At 41.1% G+C, this 20,678-nt stretch overlaps 1 protein-coding gene across 7 annotated transcripts in view; it reads right to left on the reverse strand.

Annotated features, from left to right (window-relative positions):
• Nucleotides 1-370: 370 nt before the first annotated feature.
• Nucleotides 371-20,678, reverse strand: part of gpatch8 (G patch domain containing 8) — a 37,004-nt gene continuing 16,696 nt past the window's right edge. Inside the window, exons 3-11 of one of the 7 annotated variants that reach the window (XM_079628026.1) lie at nt 18,510-18,528; nt 15,175-15,219; nt 14,965-15,037; nt 9,175-9,216; nt 6,456-6,523; nt 6,278-6,364; nt 4,802-4,945; nt 4,528-4,658; nt 371-4,431 (exon numbers count right to left, since the gene is read on the reverse strand). In XM_079628026.1, the coding sequence (XP_079484152.1) occupies nt 510-4,431; nt 4,528-4,658; nt 4,802-4,945; nt 6,278-6,364; nt 6,456-6,482 (4,311 nt within the window). In that variant the 5' untranslated portion in view covers nt 6,483-6,523; nt 9,175-9,216; nt 14,965-15,037; nt 15,175-15,219; nt 18,510-18,528 and the 3' untranslated portion in view covers nt 371-509. Of the gene's footprint in view, nt 4,432-4,527; nt 4,659-4,801; nt 4,946-6,277; nt 6,365-6,455; nt 6,524-9,174; nt 9,217-14,964; nt 15,076-15,174; nt 15,220-18,509; nt 18,529-20,678 lie in introns of those variants that run through there. The other 6 variants (XM_079628025.1, XM_079628023.1, XM_079628024.1 and 3 more) reach the window with 6 other exon arrangements.

Raw genomic sequence — 20,678 nt, forward strand, 5'->3', positions numbered from 1 at the left:
ATACAACCACGCTAAGCCCACAACAAAGATTTTGATTATGGCTTCAGCAAGAGAGCTTCTGGATACAAACACATCAGAAAAATGAACAAAAAATTGACATACCACACAAAATTAAACAAACGCCAGCAGTGGTTTCCTAGTTGTAAGAGCTATGTCTTGGCCTATAAACCAACTCGTACTCCTTGGGGGAATATTTATATTTATATATATATATATATATATATATATATATATATATATATGGTGTTACATACCTCAGTCAACCCCCCTAGCTCCTGGTTCAGGACATACAATTTCATAACATTACAATCTCAAAAGGCAGACAAGATCTTATCGTGTCCTCAATTTAAATGAACTCTTAAACAGCCCTGTTGAGGTCACCCTAAGGTAGCAGATGACGTAGAGGACAGAAGAGGACTATGGGTCACCAGACTGTGCCACCTATTAGCTAAAACTCTTCAGCCTTACACACTGCTTGGCCAGGCCCTCTCGTTGAGAGAAGCCTGTATTCAGGAGCCATGGTTTGGAGGATGCTGAAGGTCCTGCCCTGCAAAAATAGGATGCAGAAGTGGGTGTAGCTGTAGGGCAGCTGCTGCTGCAGCAGAGGCTGGCCGAGGGGCAAAGAGCGTTGGGTAGAGGGCATGGGGGAAATGGTGTAGAGCAAGAGGGGTGTGATGAAGGGCAGAGGCTGGTATAATATGTATGGGTTGGCCTGAAAGGAAGGCAGTGTGGTGGGCTGGAATCAGGCCAGTGTGTCCTAAAGAGTGACCCAGTGAATGGCCCAAAGAATGGCTCAAAGAATGGCCCAGTGGTGACAAGGAGATAGGGGTTAAATGATGTTGAGGTATGTGGTGCACCTGGGCTAGCTGGGCATGGGGGTGATGATGATGATGTTGGGTATGGGGATGAAGGCCCATGGCAGCAGCGTGGTGCTGCAGGATGGCATGCTGTACTGTGGTAATAGAGGTAGCAGAAGCTGCAGAAACTGTGGGTTGCTGGATGTGCATAGGCTGCATTGCAGCTGGTGGTGGCGGTGGTGCAGGGGCAAGGTTAGCCGCTGCTGCCAAGTTAGCTGCAGCTGAGGGGAAGTTCTTCACCTGCTTGGCCAACAGTTGCTGTTGAATGTGCTGTTGAGCTGCTTGCTGTAACTTGCTGTATTTCTCCATTTCCTCTGGGGTAAATGTGATTGGTTGACTTTCTAATGGTGCAAGACCATCCTCTTCAGCTTCCATGCCCATGTCCCCATCCTCCATTGTAGGAGGGGGGTAACCAGGGTAGGCGTGCATAGTAGACTGCGGTCCCATATCGGGCCCCATTAGATGCCCGTCCAACATGGGGTTACTGGAGTCTTGTATTGGCTCACCTTGGTATTGTGACATCATCATTGCTGGATCCTGTTCATATTGTGGCTGAGACTCATGGAGGGCTGGAGGGTCTGAGGGTGGATGTCTGGTCTCCTCGGACACTGCAGCATTTGATACAGCCTCTTCCAATGGCTGCTTTTGTTGTTGTGGTTGCGGTTTTTGAACTGGTGGCTGAGGTGGAGGAGGTGGTGGAGGAAACTCACGAATGGGTTCTACCAGGATTACTTCATTACTATCAGAATTTTTCCCTTGTTCAGACTTTGCGCCCTCAGTTAAACGTGTAAGAGGAAGAAATGGTAGCTTCTTTCCTGCTTGGAGCTTGCCAAAAAGAGACAACATACTTTTGTTTCCAAGGGCAGGGGGGAGCTTGGGCCCAAAGTATCCCTGTGGAGGGTCCTTGATCTTGATGCCCGTCTTAGTGCCAGTACCAGATTCATCCCCTCCTTTTCTAGATTGGATTTTCTCCAAGAGTTGTCGAGCGGTGAATGAATTTCGATGTTCTGCAGCACCTCCACCCTCCTTTGAGGAAGCTCCACCACCACTTCTAGTTCCTTGTGCCGATGAAGAGTTGCTGTTTCGGGTATGTGTGCGGGACCTAGGAGATTGGGAACGGTAGATTCTGGATCTGTTAAAATCCCGTCGCTGTGTTGAGCTGTCAGATCGCCGGCTGTGACCATGTCGATGTGGAGAGCCCTTGGTGGAGATAGATGAACGACTGGCAGAGCTACGGCTGCGACTGTAGCTGCTGCGTCTGTAGGAACGGGCGCTGCTACTCCTGCTACTACGACTGGAGCTGCGACTACTGCTCCGCTGGTGTCTCCGCTGATGATGTTTCCTGCGGCTGTGTGAGCGTGAACGTGAACGAGAGTCTTCCTCTGAAGAAGAGGAGGAGTAATGCCGCCTGTGAGATCGCCCACTATCACGCCTCTCATAGTCTGAGTCTGAGGAGGGTATTCTTGATCTGTGGCGACGTTTTTCATCACTGTAGTCACTGTAACTGTCTGAGTAGCTGCGGCTACGGCGACTGTAAGCACTGCTCCCTGCTGAGGAACGCTCTGAGCTACTTGAGTAGGATCGACTGCGTGACTTTTGACCTCTGTGGCGTCTATGGTTGTGGTCTCCTCGACGTGATGACCTACTACGTGATCGTCCAGAATCATCACTGCGGTGTCTGCGCTGCTCGCGTGGTGGTGTGGAGCGACGGCGAGCTGGTCGAGAACGTTGAGAGGATGATCCACCATCCTCCTCACTGTCACTGCTTGGAGGTCGACCTCCACTTAAGCTCTTTTGGGCTGAGGCAGAGCAGGAAGCAGCAGGTGTGTTGGTGTCAGATTTTAGACGTTTAGTACCATTGTGTTCCTCTTTAGAGCTAGGCTTTCCCACACTGCTTTCCTCAACTCCAGACAACTGAGACATTTTGTGGGACCGTTTTCTCTTTCCTCCCTCAAGGGACGTGGTTACTTCTGATGGCTTGGCAGTAGACACTCCATCTTTGTCATCCTTGTCTTTCTCTTTTTCCTTACTTCCACCTCCCTCTGCTTCTATTTCATCAGTGCCACGTGGTTTATTTTTGCTTTTCTTTCTTTTATGTTTCTTCTTCTTTTTCGTTTTCTCTCCCGGTGTCTCATTCTCTAACTCCCCCTCCACTGCTGCTTTTTCTTTACGCTTGGAATGCTTGCTTGACTTCTTGTGTTTTTTCTTCTTTTTCTTTTTCTTAGACCCTGCAGACACATCTTCATTACTTTGTAATTTCTGCTCATTGTTCTCGCTCTCAGCACCCTCCACTTTTAAGGATGATTGTTCTTTTTGAACAGTACTGGGTCCTGCAACCGTTGTAGCAGTCTCTGCACTAGTGTCAGGAGTACTGTCTGTGTTTTCAGGCTTAGACCCCTCTTGTCCATCAGTGCTAACTGCCTTGGCAGGTTTGCTATTTTTACTTGCCCAGTTTCCTTTGTTTCTTGACAGTTTGAAGTCAAAGTAAAGAGGATTGCAACTGTAGGAGAGGGATGGCTGAGCCTTGGTAAATTCCAACAATTCAGAAGGCCATTGCAAGGTAGTGCTTTCATCCTTACTTAGCACAGGAAAGAAAGGCCCAGTTGCCATGCGTGGACCCGTGTCTGGAGATTCTGATATCCTTTGCTTGTTATCAGCTGGTTGGTATGTGCCAACTACTACTGCTGTATCACTTTGCCCTGCAGCCATATTACCTGATTCTTCCACTGTCTTCACTTCAGCTGATATGGGAGAGGGATTTGTGTTTTGGGCCTGTGCAGGTTCATTCTCAGTGTCTTTTTCAGATGTGCAGCAGCTGACTTGCTCTCCAACGTTACCTGCTGCTTCCTTCTCATCTTTCGCTCCATCCTTCTCCTCCTCCTTGCTATCACACTGCTCTGTAGCCTTCATGAAAAGCAGAAACTGGAAATGGGGCTTGACCCGACAGTGCGCTGGAGGTACATAATGGTAATACTGTGGCTCCTGTCCAGAGTAACCTTCCTCCTTTTTCATCATCATCTTTAGCTTGTTCAAAGTAGAGGCCAGGGCTGCTCCATCATCTGGTTGTGACTGCTCTTCTTCACCCTCAACCACCCCTCCACCACCTCCTCCAATTCCGACGCCGCCACCGCCGCCGCCTCCTCCTCCATCACTACCTCCTGCTTGGGGGATATCAGTGGTAGATACCACGCATACGTCCTCTCCTTCAGTTTTTTCTTCTCCCTCTTCCTGACCTTCTTCTCCTTCCACTGTCTCTTCACCATGGTCTGCAAAGAAAGCTGCAACTGTCTCAAGTTTGACTGGGGCTTTCTTAGCAAAAGAGAAGGATACACTGACTTTGGGAGCCTGTGAGCCTCCAGAGGGTGTTGGAGAGGAACTAGTCTTGTTAAACCCAAAGCTGATGGTAGGACCTGTTCTAGGGGAGTCTTGATCACTAACACTACATATTCCCTTATCTTCAATAGCCTCTGTGTTGGTATCCACTGTCATAGGCACACCATCCATGGAGTCTTCCCCCTTTTCTCCATCTACTGCCACTGTGGTGGTCTTAAACATAGGGCCACTACCAGCGACACTGCAGAATAAATAAAAGAATGAGACCCTGTGCTATGACTAGCAACACTTCCAAAAAAAGATTAGAAGACAGACTCTTAGACAGAATTCTACTCACTATTCTTGCTGTTTCCTCTGTTCGGCCAGTTCATGAAGCCGTCGAAGCATCCTCTCCTGTTTTCTGCAATCTTTTTTGGAACGAGAAGACACATTTCGAGCAAACTCTCTCTGCTTCAGCTCCTTCAGTCTCTATTGGATTAGACAGAGGAATAAGAGCTTACTGAAAAATATTACGAGCTCCAGCTGCACATTTGAAAAAGACATGTTGAATGTTAAGAAAATTATGTTTAAATGTTGTTCAGTACAGTCATGCCTATGTGAATCTCTCCTACCTGCTTGTGTGCATGATCGTAGGAGTTGATGTGATTGTCAAACTCCTGATGTTTCTGGTATTGCTTATCACACAGTTCACAGTAGAAGTTGGCCCTCAGTTCCTCTAGAGCTTTGGCAATAGCTTTTTCCTTCTCCGCATAATCCTACAAAACAGAACAATATATCATATCATAAAACATTAATTGAAATTAAGGCCCAATTGTAGACTACGCACTAGGGGTGTGCCATATCATACAGTCCACGATAATACGGGTATAATTTTTTATTATAAAAACAAGTGTCATATCGCAATATCAATGATATAGTGACGCGATGACGCATGCTGCATTTACGTTCCCTAGCGCGCACAACAACAACACCTGTCTGAAAGTAAGAGCAGCATGTCCGCCTCCGATGACGATTTAGTACATAAAAAGGGAGCTACTTTAATAGAATGGAAGTGGTTTGGTTACAAGAGGTCAGACCTCCAACAAAGCACAATATTTAGCTAAATATGTAAGTAAGCTGTTTGAAGCAAAAACACACCTTCGAGTACAACCAGGCTATGAAAGTACGCCAGGAAGAGATACTAGCACAGGGCTCGAATTTCAGTGCAGGTATTGCGCATAATTTTATTAATTTATGCCACTTATAATCCAGTTTATAATGCGGGAAATTCCCCCCCAAACATTGATTCACTTGCGCATGTAGATTGTATGAGTAAATAAATCAACACAGATTATTAAATCAATAATTTTAAAACTATCTGAGAGACGCAATTTCACAAACAGCTTGAGTGTCCAGCGGTGCTGCGTCTTCTCTCCCTCGCTCTCTCTCAAAATGGAAGGTGGCGATACTACACTCTCGCGTTTAGGAGTAGGGACATGACGGAATTGTCACTTGTACAATCGGGCCAGCATTGCATCGTACCTAAAGTTTGCCACAGCGCTTGCAGTCCGCGTAGAATTGATGCGTTGTTACATTTTTGGAGAGATGCACGTTAGGGTACGGTGTAGGCCAACCGTGCTACACACAGCCTACAACGCAGCTATGGCATGAGTGCGACACAGAAGTATAAATTGGGTGTGGAAAACTGGCTTGCATAGGTAACATTGGCATTTGGGAGAACGGTATACGAACATTATGATGTACTGTACATGTAGGATAGTTTGTCAAGAATGACATCAAGTTTGTGTGAAGGAGATTAATAACATCATATCAATTATAATTATACTAACATGCTTATAACCTCAAACGGCTTTAAAGAGTTACGCAGTTATCCTCAATGATGTTTTGTTTGTATTTGGTTGAGCTCCAGTGTAACAAGAGTAGCTTTATATCCGTACAAGAGTAGTAACTGTGATGAATCAATCTCAAACATTCACAGAATTTTAACTAGATAAGACATGCATTTAATCTACGGAAAATTAGGGAATTGGGAAGAACTGTAAGGAAAGAGAAAGGCATTGAACCCTGTTGCTGTCATAGAATTTCACCTTGTATTTTTGACGGAGTTCCTCTGTGTCTTCTTTTTCCACTTCCAAAACCCGGCGCTTCTCTGTGGCATCTTCTGCATAGTCCAGCTGTGGGCACACATGTGCACACACAGGTTAGAAGCGAGTACATTCAAATTAACATTCAGAAAGAAAAGAAAGCACAAACAACAATCGTCACCTCCATTTCCATTCGCCCCATTCCCATGACGTCATATTTGAGGACGATGGGCACTGGGTCAGTTCGTCCTATGAGGTTGGGGGGGAGAGGCAAAAAGAGAGAGATATAGGACAGAGGTTAGACTTTTGTTCAGATATAAGAGAAAACTCGGGGCGGGACAGCCTGCTTAGAGCACAGGGTGCTGGGTTAGAGAGACTGCCTTCAAGTGCAAGAGACCAGAAAGCTACAGTGAACCAAACTCTAGCCATTCTCACAGCTTCATGTGCAGCTCTCCTCTAAAAAGGCCATTTCAGGTGCTGCAATATGACTTGCAATTTGAACTAAGGCTAGTTTTAATCATTTACTATTTGAGTTTGCTGCCAATTTATTTTGCAATGGACTACATACACTAAAAAAAGTACAAGAAGCTTCCACTGAAAGAAGCAAGGGTCAGAAAACAAGGAGGGGAAGGTTGGACTGAAGATTTCACTGAATTTGCCGCAGTGTCCCTACAGTGGCCTGCTTAAGGAGGTCTTTTTTCTTACTTTCTTCCTGTTATCACCCTCTCACTCTTTTTAGTCAAGTCTCAATGCTGTATGGATTGTGTTCAGTCCTACTCATGTTCTTAACTCAGATGACAGAGGCATTTGGGTTGCCGGAAGGAGTACTTAAGAGAGGGAGGAGATATCAGCATTCTCTGCATCGGTTCACAGTACTGCGGCAACACTGACTACCTGATCTAAAGTGTGTGCCATAATATTCTCCTCTTTACACCCATTTATCTAGATCTAAACCCTCTCCGAGCTAATCATCAACTTTCCTACCTGGCTACAGGTCACACCTGGATGCAAATGAGGTTTATGCCCAATATATTATCCTGAAATAGTACTTTCTTTTACTGATCATACGTTTTATATACACAAGCTGTGAAAAGACCTAGATCAGAGGAAAAGTAACATCAGAAAAAATGAACACAAATCAGAATGAAACAAAAAAGACAATCAAAACTACATTGAAGATTGACACATAATTGCTTAATCCACTCATAACCAGCCAAACGAAGCAGATAGAGAGTGAGAAACAGAAAGAGACACAGGGAGTGAAAGACGGAGAACAGAGAGAATAAGGACACAAGCACTGAGCTACAGCAGCAAAGTGACGTCAAAGGCCAGAGGTTGCCATGGTGACAGTGCAGGGTTGGGAAAAGGATGTACTTACCTGGGAGAGTGTGGGGATGGGGTGGGGGTGGCAAACATACAGACACAGAGACAGGAAAGGGTGGGGGTTTCAAATAAAGGAGAAAAAGGCACAAAAACAGAAATCATACTAATTTGCGGCTGCACAGGCTAGCACCATGGTCACAGTCAATCAGACTCCAATCAATCATTTGGATTTCAGTTTTTTTCTGTCAGTCTTCCTCTTTTTTGTCTTTTTTTTTGCGGGGAGTTCAAGTTTTAAAAGCAGGATCAGATCAAACCCCTGGGCTGATGTAATAATGACAAAAGGCAAGAAAAATTTGTGAATAACATCAGGGGCCAGTCGCATGAAATTTGAAGACTAGTCTTACAACTTTTTTTTTTTTTTTTTTAAGTTGCATAAAAACGTAGATTGGTCTAATTTGATACCAAAAAATACGAATGAATACCCTGAAGTAACTAGTTGGTCATACTAGTTCTTAAGACACAGTCTTAACATAATGGCTATGTTTATGCAACTGGCCCCAGGAGTAACTTAACAGGCTAGGAATTTGACAGAAATAGTGATAATAGTGATTTCTTAAAATTATTTATCCATTACCCATGTAAATTACAATTGTGTGATGCCTAAATACCCTTAAGCATTGACACACAGATTTAAAACTGACAAAAACAGCCCTTGAGCAGAAAGAGACATTACAATTTGCACATAAAAAATAAATAAAATAAAATTTAAGACTGTCTAATTTGTGAGAGACTGGAGCTTCAGCCCAGTGGTATAATTGTTCCTGTAAGAAAGCGATAAAGGAGCATGTGCAGAACGATAAGGTCCTGAAGGGATTCCAGCCCCCACCAGAGCCTCCAGGAAAGGAGGGATTCATACTACCACCAGGGTGCACACAAGTGTTTATTATCAAAACAGAGGAACTGTATATAATAAATGAGACAGAAGCAGGCCGTTAAAAGACACTATAAACAGATACCTGATATCTTGTTGTAGTGTATTTTAACATTCTACCATATCTAATTGGAAACATGGAATGTTATTGTAATCATTAGCATTGATTATCTCGGAGTATGTTAGAGTATGTCTGAGAATTCTCTTTTAAAGGTAGGGGGGAATCCCAAAACCAGGCCCCCAAATCAACGATAATTTTCCTTCCCAAACAATCAGTCTTTGGGAACAACGTGAGGTCAAGACTAGCATTATGCATTCCAGTGAAAGAACATAACGAGACTGGACAAAAAGGTGCAATGCAACAAAAAAGGGGAAGTGAATCTAAATATCCCCCAAAAAACTGAAAACAAACAGAATGAGAGTGTTCTAGAAGAGTGCATATTGAACACTAAGAGACGGGCAGCAGAATGAAGACTAATACAAAGAGAGGTAGAGACAGTTTAAGCCTATTAAACACTGGTGCTCTGATGATGAGAGTCATATCAAAACAAGAAATGGGGGAAGTAAAATCAAACAAAAAACAAAAAACAAAAGAATAAATCAAAAGAAAATAACCAATTCAATCAGGGGTAAAAATAACATTTACCACTAAGTTTACCATCAGCACAACATGGCCAGGATCATAATGCTGCAAAAAAGAAACACCAATTGGTTAAGCAGGAAGATTGAGGCACAAAGAGAGCGTTCAGGGGTAAGGGGTAAAGGGTTAGGGGTGGGTTTGGGGGCAGGGGCTTTGGTGTACCCCCTACCAATGGGCCTGGGTGATTACAGGGATACCCTCTCACCATCCCTGACTCTCCACCTCTTTTACTGCTAATTTCTGGTACTATAGTTTCAGGCTTTTGGGTTCCTCGATGACAAAGCAAGGAGGAGTTTCCCCACTCTCTTTGATGATTGTCTTTGAACATAAATGTATCAAACCATCACTCAATCCAAAAAGGAGCACTCTCCTCCCCATTTCCCCCTTTCTCCAATGTCCCACGTGAATGGGTTTCTGAGACAGAGAGGCTGTTGTATACATACTTCATCACACAGCTGTACGAGCTATGAGAAGCATACGCTGTGAGTGAGCTTTTAGCAGCGCATCGTTCTTATCGGCCAGCAGGACTCTGGCCTCTTTAGAAGACTAGATCTATTTCACAGACATTTTCATCTCGCCATTGATCTAGAATCAATTTCAATCCGTTTTGTGGTCTCTTGCGTTGCTTAAAACTCAGCTTCACAAGACTGGGTCTCTACAGCCAGCATGCTCTGCAGGAGAGGGGGAAGGAGATGGGTCAGGTCAGGTGAGGCTTCCACAAGTACATTTAGAAGAGGAGAAGTGGGATGCAGGTGGGATGGTGTGAAGACTTCTCCCTGCAAGCTAAAACACCTGAGCCCCCACCCCTTGTTTTGGTAACACATACACACACACACTCTCAACACATACAATTCCCACTCCCACATGTACCACATGTGTACATTCACTTCACAAAAGTGGACGCAGGCAGATAGACCGATTGAAGGCGGAATGAGGGGGGAAGAATGGGCAGGAGATTGAGGCTCATTCTGGCAAGCCATTCAGGGGAATCATGGGAAAGAGGCAGAATCATGTTCACAGCCAATCAGAGGGCCCCATCTCATCTTCTCAGCCAATCAAAACACCCCCATCGCAGCCAAACAAACATTAAACTAATATATACAAGTACTATTCTAACATGGGTGAATTCTGAACAATAAAAAAATAAAAAAAGGGCAATTAATTTCTTCAAAATATTTACTGATTCCATTTTGGTATGAGTTTCAAATCGTAGCGCTGGTATTTTGAGCAGAGAGCGTTTAGTGATTGTAAGCGTATAGAGAAGAACTAAGAAAGGCCGTTAGGCTACACTGTAAAAGGGGGAGAGTTATTTTGTATTATTTACAAGAAAAAACATCCACACGCACACTCACACTTACTCAAACATACACACAAACATACAGTGGGGGAGGTCCTACAAACCTTACCTAAAAACAAGAGTAAAAAAAAGAAAGAAGAGTAAAAAAAACAGAGTCAATACAATGAAAACTCAAAGCATTTGGGGAGACATTTCAGTAAATTCACACTCAGTACCACGGCTCTTTCCAAAAGATAGAGAGAAAAGGAAAAGGATAAGGTTCAAACACCATGGCATGAGCACCATAATGGGTGAATAGGTGTGTGTTAGCTTTTTTGTTTGTGTGTGGGTTTGTATGGTATATATTCAGCTGAGTCCTTTGCACTAAGAGTGAGTGTTTTCAAATAATTCTCAACATGACCACTTGACTGGGTCAAAACATATATGGTCTCTTTTTTCTGAGAAACATGGAGTAATTTTCTATTGCATATTCCACCAAAGCAATTTGGCATGTAATTTGGAGTACATGCTTTCCACAAGCTCTCACTCTACCCCTCCTCTCATTTCTCTCCTGCAAGATGGAACTAATCTACTTCCTCAAGCTTGCTGAAAGCTACAGGACTTTATCTGATCTGGAAAATCTCTTTCACTGCAAACAAACTTCAGATACTCAATCTGCTCTATGTATTCAACACAAACAGTGTGATGAAAGCAAGATGACAACCAAGAAAGGACAAAACTCAAATCTTTTGAGTCTCTTGCCAAGCTACAAAACAAATGGGTGGTGCCGGGGAGCACTGGAAACATTCCTAATCTGTCACACACTTGACTTGGCTGGGATGACAACCTCTGGCTTCGGCTACTTCCTCTGGGTTCTCCGCACTGCGAGTTCTAAGAAAGCAGCCAATGGAGTGTGAGTTGCAAAGGCGAAAAAGAGAGCTGCTGTTCTGGTTTCTGCTGTCAACGCTTAGGGAAACGCTGTCTCTCTGTGAAGTAGTGCTGGCAATATAAAATTAAGAAATGTGATGAACATCACAATGATTTTATTGCCCCATTAAGCTTCATAATGGGCAAATAACCTTTCTACTTCAACTTGCGATTATAAGAGCAAAACAAAAGAGAAATTTTAAATGGTCTCTGATTAAAACCTCAGCAGCAAAACTAGCTATGCTAAAAATGCTAGTTCTTCTGATCGCACCCTTTCAAGCCATTTTAGAGCAGATATAAATATATATTTTCAACATTATTCTAACACACTTTCATTCAAAAGTTTGGCATTTTAAAAAAAATATTTTTTTAAAAGAAGCCTGAAATGCTTAAAGCTGCATTTATTTGATCAAAAATACAGTCAAAACAGTACAGTAATATTAAGTATTACTACAATTTATTTTGTATTTATTTTTGTCTTTACGGTCACTTCCAATCAACTTAATGCATCTTTGCAACATAAAAGTATAAATTTCTTTCAAAAAATTATCCAGCTATTTTGTTATTTTTCCTACTATGGTTGAAATGGGATGTTCATGTCCATGGGAAGTGGTCACTGGGAGCAATGAAAACCGATATTATGCCTTTTCCATTAATGCACACTGAAAACTGGATTAAGATCTTGGCCTTTTACACAACACTGACTTCAGCACTTGAATAGCAGAGCTTAACAGCTGCAGGCCAGTGGTCTAGAGTGTGCACGTGTGTGCAAATATTCACAATAAAAGCAGTCTCTAGGGAGAGACTCAAATACTTGCCTGATGGGCAGAGTGACCTTGCAAAAGTTAGCTGCCACAAACCTTCACTGTTTGCTTTCAATAGAAGTCCAGAGAGCGAGAAAGAGCGAGAGAGAGAGAGCGAGAGAGAGAGAGAGAAAGTGCGCGAGAGAGAGAGAGATAGAGAGAGAGAGAAATATAATTATTTATATTAAGAGAGAGAGATTTTCTGAGAGCAATTTTGCTTTGAATCTAAACCTTTCTGCTAAAATGATTTGTGAAAGGTAATTTTAACAAGTAAGCGTGTCAGAAAAATGTGTCAGCTGAGTTTGCCTCCTTTTACCTGGTTGAGAATATCTCGTACTGATTTACATGTGGGCAGATCAATTTACATGTTTGTGTGCAAAAATACAAAACCTCATTGCATAAAAGTTGCAATGAGGAATAAAGAGAAAAACAAAACAAAAGAAAGATCTAGACCTTTAAAAAAAAAAAAACAAAAAAAAAACTTCTTTTGAAATGTGCTCAGAAATCTAAACATTCTTTCAGGCTATGATTCACTACATTTTGTTTACAAGAGCTTACTGATGCACTAAGAGGATGACACATACTAGCATTCCTCATTGTGGTGCTTTATTTCCTGCAGGCTTTGCAGCGTGACTGCTGCACACATGTATCCTGCTAGGATGATAAGATGTATGTTTGTGCGCATCTCAGAAATGTTCCATTTTCTACATTTTCTAATTTCTACATAGACTTAAGCCATAAGTCAAGTGCAGGGGAGAAAGAAGAGGGGGAACTGGGCAAGGACAGAGGGATGTAGAAAGAAATGAAAGAGTTGTTCTTCAAGTTCACTCTGACCAATGGCTGACCAAAATGCTTTACAGAACAACCAGATTAAAATATAGTAAGACCTGCATAACTTCCTTAGCAAAGGCACTAAAAAAGCTCAGGTGAATGCTTTTATCTGGTGTGACCCAGAGGATCTCATGACCGTTTCGGTTTCTCTTTGATACTGGGTTGCATGAGTGATAGGGTGTGTCTGTCTGTCCATATCAGGGATGTGCATAAGTAATTGAGCCGTCAAGTACTCCTCCTACACCGAATACTTTGCTAGTACAAACACTATTTAGACTGTGCAAATTGATTTACCCTTTCCAACTCAATTTTAAGTATTATTTTAACTATATCAAAATCTTATTGCTTTAATGAATGCATGTTCCTCATTAAGTTTTGTGAAAAAGCATTGAGGTTTTGATGCCAACATTTTTGGCATTTTTAAATTGTTTTGGGTGATGTAATGTTTGTGAATAAAACAAAATATAAGCTTCACTTGAAAACTTATTTTTAAATGGTTTTTAAATTTAGACTCTTCAAAAATGGTCACACATAGCCTGTTTGTGGTCTAAAAATGCCAGTAGGTGTCAGCAAGTTATTGAGTCATGAGTGAGTCATTGAGTAGTTTATTCAGCAGATTCGTTCAAATGGCTGAATCATTGAGAAACTAAGGAAATTACTGTCTTTATGAATGGATCATTGATTCATTCAAAAATGCTTATTACTTGGAGACAGACAATGGTTGTTGCGTACTATTTTCATTGGTGAAAGAGCAAAAACAGAAAATATTGTGCTTAAAATTGTCACTTTCTCATGTCCACTGGTAAGAAATAAAACCTGCCCTGCTAAAATTTTCACTGGCCCCACCACAAAAAAGTAACAAAGTTATTGTCTTGATTGTTTTTGACCCATAACCTTAATAAATAAGGTTGTGACACCAAAAACTACAAGCCTTAACTCAAATTTCATATAGCCTATTGTTAAAGACAAGTAAACTGTCAATAATAAAATAAGATAACAAATAATCAAACTACGAGAAATAGCACAAATACAATAGAACAAACCCCTTCATGTTTTTCAGGAACAGTAATTTTCAGGTAGAGAAAATAAATAATTAAATGTAAAACAGCACTGCATAGTCTTCACTGTATAAAGATTAATCATTATTAAAGTTACAAAAGTTATTAATTCAAGAGCAGTGAGGGATTTAATTCTCTGTCCTTTGTTGTTTGATTAACATTAAAACCAAGACAGCAGCAGGTTTATTAGGCTGCTGTCCCTTTAAGAGCAGCAGATCCAATATACTGTTACACATCGCGTTTAATTTCTCAACTGTTGGTGATTACTTAAGATATAACAGACTGTTTCTAGAATACTCGCCGAGATCAGCATTTTTTAATGTAATTTAGTGTGAATGTCCATTCAGAAAAACAGATGCCGCGTTAATTGCGTTACATATTTGTAATGCTGTTAAACTGAAAAACAACTACATCTCTTTGTTCTTTTTGCAAAGTGAGAGAATGTCATCTCCCACATAGTTAAAACAATTACAATATACCACCATCCTATAAAATCATTAAAACATCTATATTTTTTACAGTATTAACTACAAAATCACTCAAATACCCATCTCTTGTCCATATCTACTCAAGACTATAATTCTCCATAGAAAAGCTAGTGCACTCAATGCTTATCTGATGTCACCTCATGCCAGTTTGACAACTCCTTCCTGTCTTATCCATCTCACCCTGTATCAACACTACGGTCCAAACAAATTAATTCCTCACAGACATCCATTAATGTCAGTACAAATGAGAAATACAAATGGTTGTGCTGGAACAGAATAGAGAGAGAGATCAGAAAAGAAAGAAAACATTTTTACAACTGATCAAACCATAGGGCATTGATGCTGTTGGATGGAAATCAAGAGACAGAAAGAGTGGGAGAGATTGAGCTTGACAGTAAAAGGTGTTTGCTTACCCTGCATGGTTTTGCCCAGGCCTTGACCCAACTTCCAGCCATGTTTCTGAAGGAGCCGGTGCCCAATGTTATCCTGATGTGAGGAAGAAAGGAAAGAAAGACCACAATATTCCAATAATAAGAAGCGCTTTCCTCACACACGCACACACACTCACACTGAGTCACAAGTGCACATGATAGGCAGACAACTGTCAAAACATCCTCACTCACTGTCATCAACATTAGCAACATCTGCTACACCTTTAAACTCCTTGTCTGATGGGGAGCGGAAGGGAGAGAGGGAGATAGATAGAAAGAACAAGAGGAGGAAAAGTCATTGGGCTCTGTAATAAGGCATATATCTGAAGCCTTTACAGTCTAGTGTTTGTTGTGGAGGAGTAATTGAACCCAACTTCATTCTAAAACCTATAGTGTAAAATCTAAACTACAGCTTAACATGGGGCATTCCTCAAATGAACAACTAGTGGAGGTAGTAACAGCTAAAAGGGATGCAAGTTTACACTACCAACCTCGGAGTTTACTAACTCACTTTCAGTGGAGGGAGGAACCTACGGTTATATATGTATCACAACACACAAATACATACATAAACCGTCTCAGGGAGAAAGATTAATGCACAAACAACTAAGGGGGAAGGAACGGCACAGACAGAGTTTGCATACACACATACAAACCAAAAACTTTCACAAGCTTTTTGTGAGTTCATCATCATGACAACAGAGCCACCACAAAAAAAACACAGTATGTAGCTGTAACGAGAGTGAAAGGAGGAGATCGAGGAGTGAGACTGTCAGAGAGGTAGATTGATAGATTTATGGAGAGACAAAAAAAAAAGTAGAGAGGGAGGCCTCGGTTACCATTGAGAGGCTCGATCTGCGTGTGTGTGAGTGTGTTTGCATTTTATAGACTGATCTGATGCTTCATACAAAAAAAGAAAAAGAAAAAACAGAGGGTACTCTGAAATACATGAAATGCAAGAATATAAAAAAAATCAAGCTGAAAGTCACAACAAAAACAGCTTTAATCTGATCCAAGCATAAAGAAAAAAAAGTAATGAATGGATAATATAAAAAATGTGAACACTGAAATATATATTTTTATCTACAAACACACACACCACAAATAAAGGCCAATATGAACAAAAATAATTAAATAACGAGGTGAAAACCAAACCCATTAACCAGCATGCAGCTTTTTGTTAAACCACTTTAACAAAAAGAGACGGCGGTGTTAGTCGTGTCTATATAGTAGCAAGCATATTCAGGGAGGGAGAGGGCAGCAGAGAAACTCATGAAGTTGTTAGAGATGAGGGCGAGCATATTACAGTGGTGATGCATAAGGTCATCTAAACAGATGTCAAAACCTACAGAGAGTGAGCATAAGATGGAGCAGCCATGAGTGGTGTGTGAGAGGCAAGGAGTGGAGCAAGTACAAGGTGAGAGCATTATGGGTAGGGAGGGAGTGGTTACCCCCACAAGACACACCCACTTTCCATTAGCTCTGCCAATTGTTTGCCACGCCCACGCAATAGTTTGGCCAATTTGGATACTGAACACTGAACTGACAGCCCTAAATATCCATTTTATAAATATAAAGCCATCAGTCTTACAGTCTGTTATTAGAGATCCGTGAGGCTTGTTTTTAATAGTGCTTCAAAATAGCTACTCCATTTCTTTTCCTTGGTTTGGTGTTAAGACTGCTACTGGGATTTGATCATATTTTTCCATTTATTTAATGGGGTTATTGCAACAGGCCTCCTGAGATGTCCCTAACTCTTTAAGAGTCGTGTTAAGATTGAAATGAGAAAACTTGTGGCAAATTTGAGAAGACCATTTACTCAGTTCATTTCACTTTAAATTACTTTTTTTTTTCTTTTTTACAGATATTCACACATTTCTACTTTCTCAATAGGTCTTGAAAGTTTTTTTGAAAGTCTCTTATAGTCACTAAGGCTGTATTTATTTTATCAAAAATACAGTAAAAATAATAATATTGTGAAATATCATTACAATTTATTCTTCCTGTGATGGCGAAGCTGAATTTTTTGCAGCCATTAAAGTCTTGATTAAAAAAAAAAAAAAAACACATTATGATATATATATATATAACAATACTTATTAGGGCTAGGCAGTATGACGATACCACTTTGATGTCAGACTTTGGCTAAGGCATTTCAGAATGACTAAAACTACAGTTCAGATGCCATGCAAAAAGATTGATCTGCTAGTTAGTCCAGTTATGCGTCCATTGCGTCCCATTACTTTTATTCAGTAAATGTATTTCCCACATAGTTTATGCTCATTATTATTATTATATTTTTTTTATGCGATATCCCAAAATGCGCATACAAATATGTGGATGGAAATATAGCTAGTGTTATTATATATGTATTTTAAATCATTTTAAAGGCTTAGGTCTTTGCTTAGTTCTATTTTTATTACCACAAAGAAATAGTCGAACGACGGATTACTCGTTTACCAAAATAATCGTTAGTGAAAGTCCTACTCAAAACTATAGCAATATTATTTTACTAAATAAATATTGGTCGCGCAGACTCGCGCTATCCTTTTATACATCTTATAATAATATTCCATACAGAATAACAGTGTTAAATCTTCAGTTCATTTATATCTCAGCTTGGAGAGTTTTTTAGTTCATAACTGCAGTGTGTGTGTGTGTGTGTGGCGACAGAATATGGAAATGTTTTCTCCAGATGGTCTTGCATGGGGAGCTGCACTAATACTTATCTTGTATAAAATCCCCTTTGAGCCTCTGGACATCCAAACAGTTATGTGAATGTTCTTCCGTTCAAATTAAAGGGATGAAAAAAGGAACAAGACCGTGGGATAACGGTCATTTCCTTTTCTGTATTTATAGTCAGCAGAGGAGGCCACAGAACGCACATGAAAACCAGCATAAGGCCAATTACAGCTCGCATGTACCTCTAAAGAAATGATGGCAGAACAGAATTCATCATAAGACACATGAGCTCATTGCGTACAGATGTGAAGAAAGACCACAGGATCAAAAGAGTGCAGGTCCCAGGATCTTTCGTTTATCAGCAGTGCAGATGCGCCTGCAGTAAGCCCAACCCAAAAGGCCTGCAATGCAGTGGCTCTGCAGCATCCTCTGCTAACAACACACAGCATTTCATCATTCTGAAGACTGGGGGAGAATCTAAACAGGGTGCGCATTGAGCTGACCTCACATTACCTCTACTTGCTGAGTGGAGCACTTTACATAGCAAATGTGAATTCCTTGTTCTCAAACAGGAGACCATTAGATCAAGAGAACAGAACAGAACTTGGGGAAGAAAGCTGTCTTTGCCTAGTTTAATTATTCATATGAGCCAATCAGAATCAGTCGAATGTGGCCCAGGGCCAATCACCGGCCCCGTGGATGGCGTGTCAGGCAGACGTGGGAGGCGGGTGGGTTTTGTGGGGACAAACGGATGAATGCACTAAAATAAAACAGACAGATGAAGAGCAACAACGCCGAAGAATCCAACAGCAGTGCAAGTGGAGTGAAAACATGTCCATACGAACCTGGCTTTTAAACCCTGGGCTGTCAAAAGAACAGTCAAACGTCACAAAAACTGAAGAAACTGGCCAATCTCTACAGCTTTCTACTGGTCACACTGTCTCTTTGATCCACTACATTACCACAGTGAATTAACACATCTACACATCCACTAACTGGCAGTTAATATAAATGATTAAAAACAACAACAAAATGTTATATTGTCCAAACATATACACTCCCACAGGAAAAGAGTGATAGAAAGTGATGTTATTAACATAGTAATAGCAGGGAGTGAGAAAGGGAGAGGAAGGTGGGATTAAATAAAAACCAAACAGAGACGTGCAGGGCAGCGAGTGGTTTAACAGTGTTTTTGGGCTTTGATAGCTTCATTAAGACGGATTTAAAAATTGAGAATGAGCTACACTAATTTTGACGTCTAATACTGTAGCGTGAAAATTTCACAGTACCGTCGTTACAAAAACATGTTACCTTGTAAATAAAACGTAAATAATTGGACCGCTGTCTTTTTTTCGAATCTTTCGATCCATGAAAAATGATACGAAAATAGAAAGGACTATTATGTTGATACATTGAGAATAAAAAAAACCATCTTAAAGTGACTAGGAATTGATGGTCTCAGAGACCAATGGAAATGTAAAAATCAAAGAACTATAAGGGCTGTGACACACCAAGCAGACGGTCAGCCATCAGAGTCTGTCGGGCTAGTCTTCACAGTATGTTCCACACGTCGGGGGGAGTTCACCCAATTCAGCATGTTGAATTGGCAGTCGGCAAAAAAGATCGCTTTGAATGGCTGTTCAGTTTAGCGAACGAGTTAGTGCATGAGAATAAAAGCGAAAGTGATGAAAGCGAGCAAAGTCGTCAAGACAGCAGAGGGGAGAAGGCTGTTCTAATTTTACATCATCTTACCTGGGCATTCCAATACGCAAATATTTTGATAACAAGAGCTGCCTGTAATGAAGAAAGTGAGCAGATTGACATTCAAAATGGTAAGCTCGCGCTGCTTTGTTTAGGGTTTGTATATCTGTAATGAGTCCCAATTTCAGTTTTCTCTTTTTGAATGACGAATATAGACTATTGATACCTGCTGATATAGACAGTTATTTTCATACATGCAAGTGCAGAACACATGCTAATTAGTGGTCGCCTGTAGTCCTTTTGGTGTCGCTAGTTCTTTGACGTCAGCTTGGTATGTCACAGCCCTAAGAGCCAGTAATTGGTGGCCAATGATGAAACCATTTATGAGGTGACAATGTTCCTGCTGACCTTCATGCTCTAAAGCATCTGACATTTTGGTGTCCAGCTACAAACAGAGAGATAACCAAAACCAGAGCAGGGAAGTTTTATCAAGTTAAGGTGGGTGGGGGTAATGGCTAGTCAAGGTTTGTTTGCTAGGGGACCTTGACAGCTGGTGTTGAGTCATTGTGCTTATGGAAGGGACGGAGATAAATCTAACACATTCTCTTCCTTACTGCCAGAGAATGTAAACTAATTTGGGTCCAAATGGGAGGACAGCAGGGAGGCTTTTTATTGTCACAGTGGCACAGTTTTCTTATGCTTATGCACAGTGGCCACAATTGCATTTAGCCACACTCATTGTCTGAATTTCAGTGAATAAGAGAGCAAAACATCAAACCAAGAGGCATCTGAAAACAATAATGCTAGAGGCATTTTATAATTACTTTAAATTAACAACTCGTCTGCAGTACATCTCTATAAATTAAATCCCAACTAACCTTTGTTCCTTAATTCATTCCACTTGGGTTGATATTTTGCCCTTTAATGCAATGACATTAAGTATGGCTAAAGTGTCCAAACACTTTGTGCCACTGGGAACCTGGAAAGTCGTGGTCTTCGGTATTTAATCTCTGAACTTTACAATAACAAAGAAGAAAAGGAGAAGACTGTGATGATGGAAAAGACACCTCAGCTATAGGATCATGTCTAAGGATCAGGGTTCTTTTGAAATGGCAAACCTTGACCTTTTTATCACAACATTTCTCGTTTAACGCTCACACAGAAGATCAAGAGCTTCATTAAGAGACTGTGTATGCATGTGGTTGCAAAGCTAAACTGTGTGGACTAAATGTTTTGAAGAATGCATGCCATGTACCAATTTTTAAAGCCTATTAGGTTGGATATTGTTGTACCAGTGAGATATATCAGTCACT

This window comes from Phoxinus phoxinus (assembly GCF_949152265.1).
Source record: "Phoxinus phoxinus genome assembly, chromosome: 1".
Taxonomy (NCBI): Eukaryota; Metazoa; Chordata; class Actinopteri; order Cypriniformes; family Leuciscidae; genus Phoxinus; species Phoxinus phoxinus.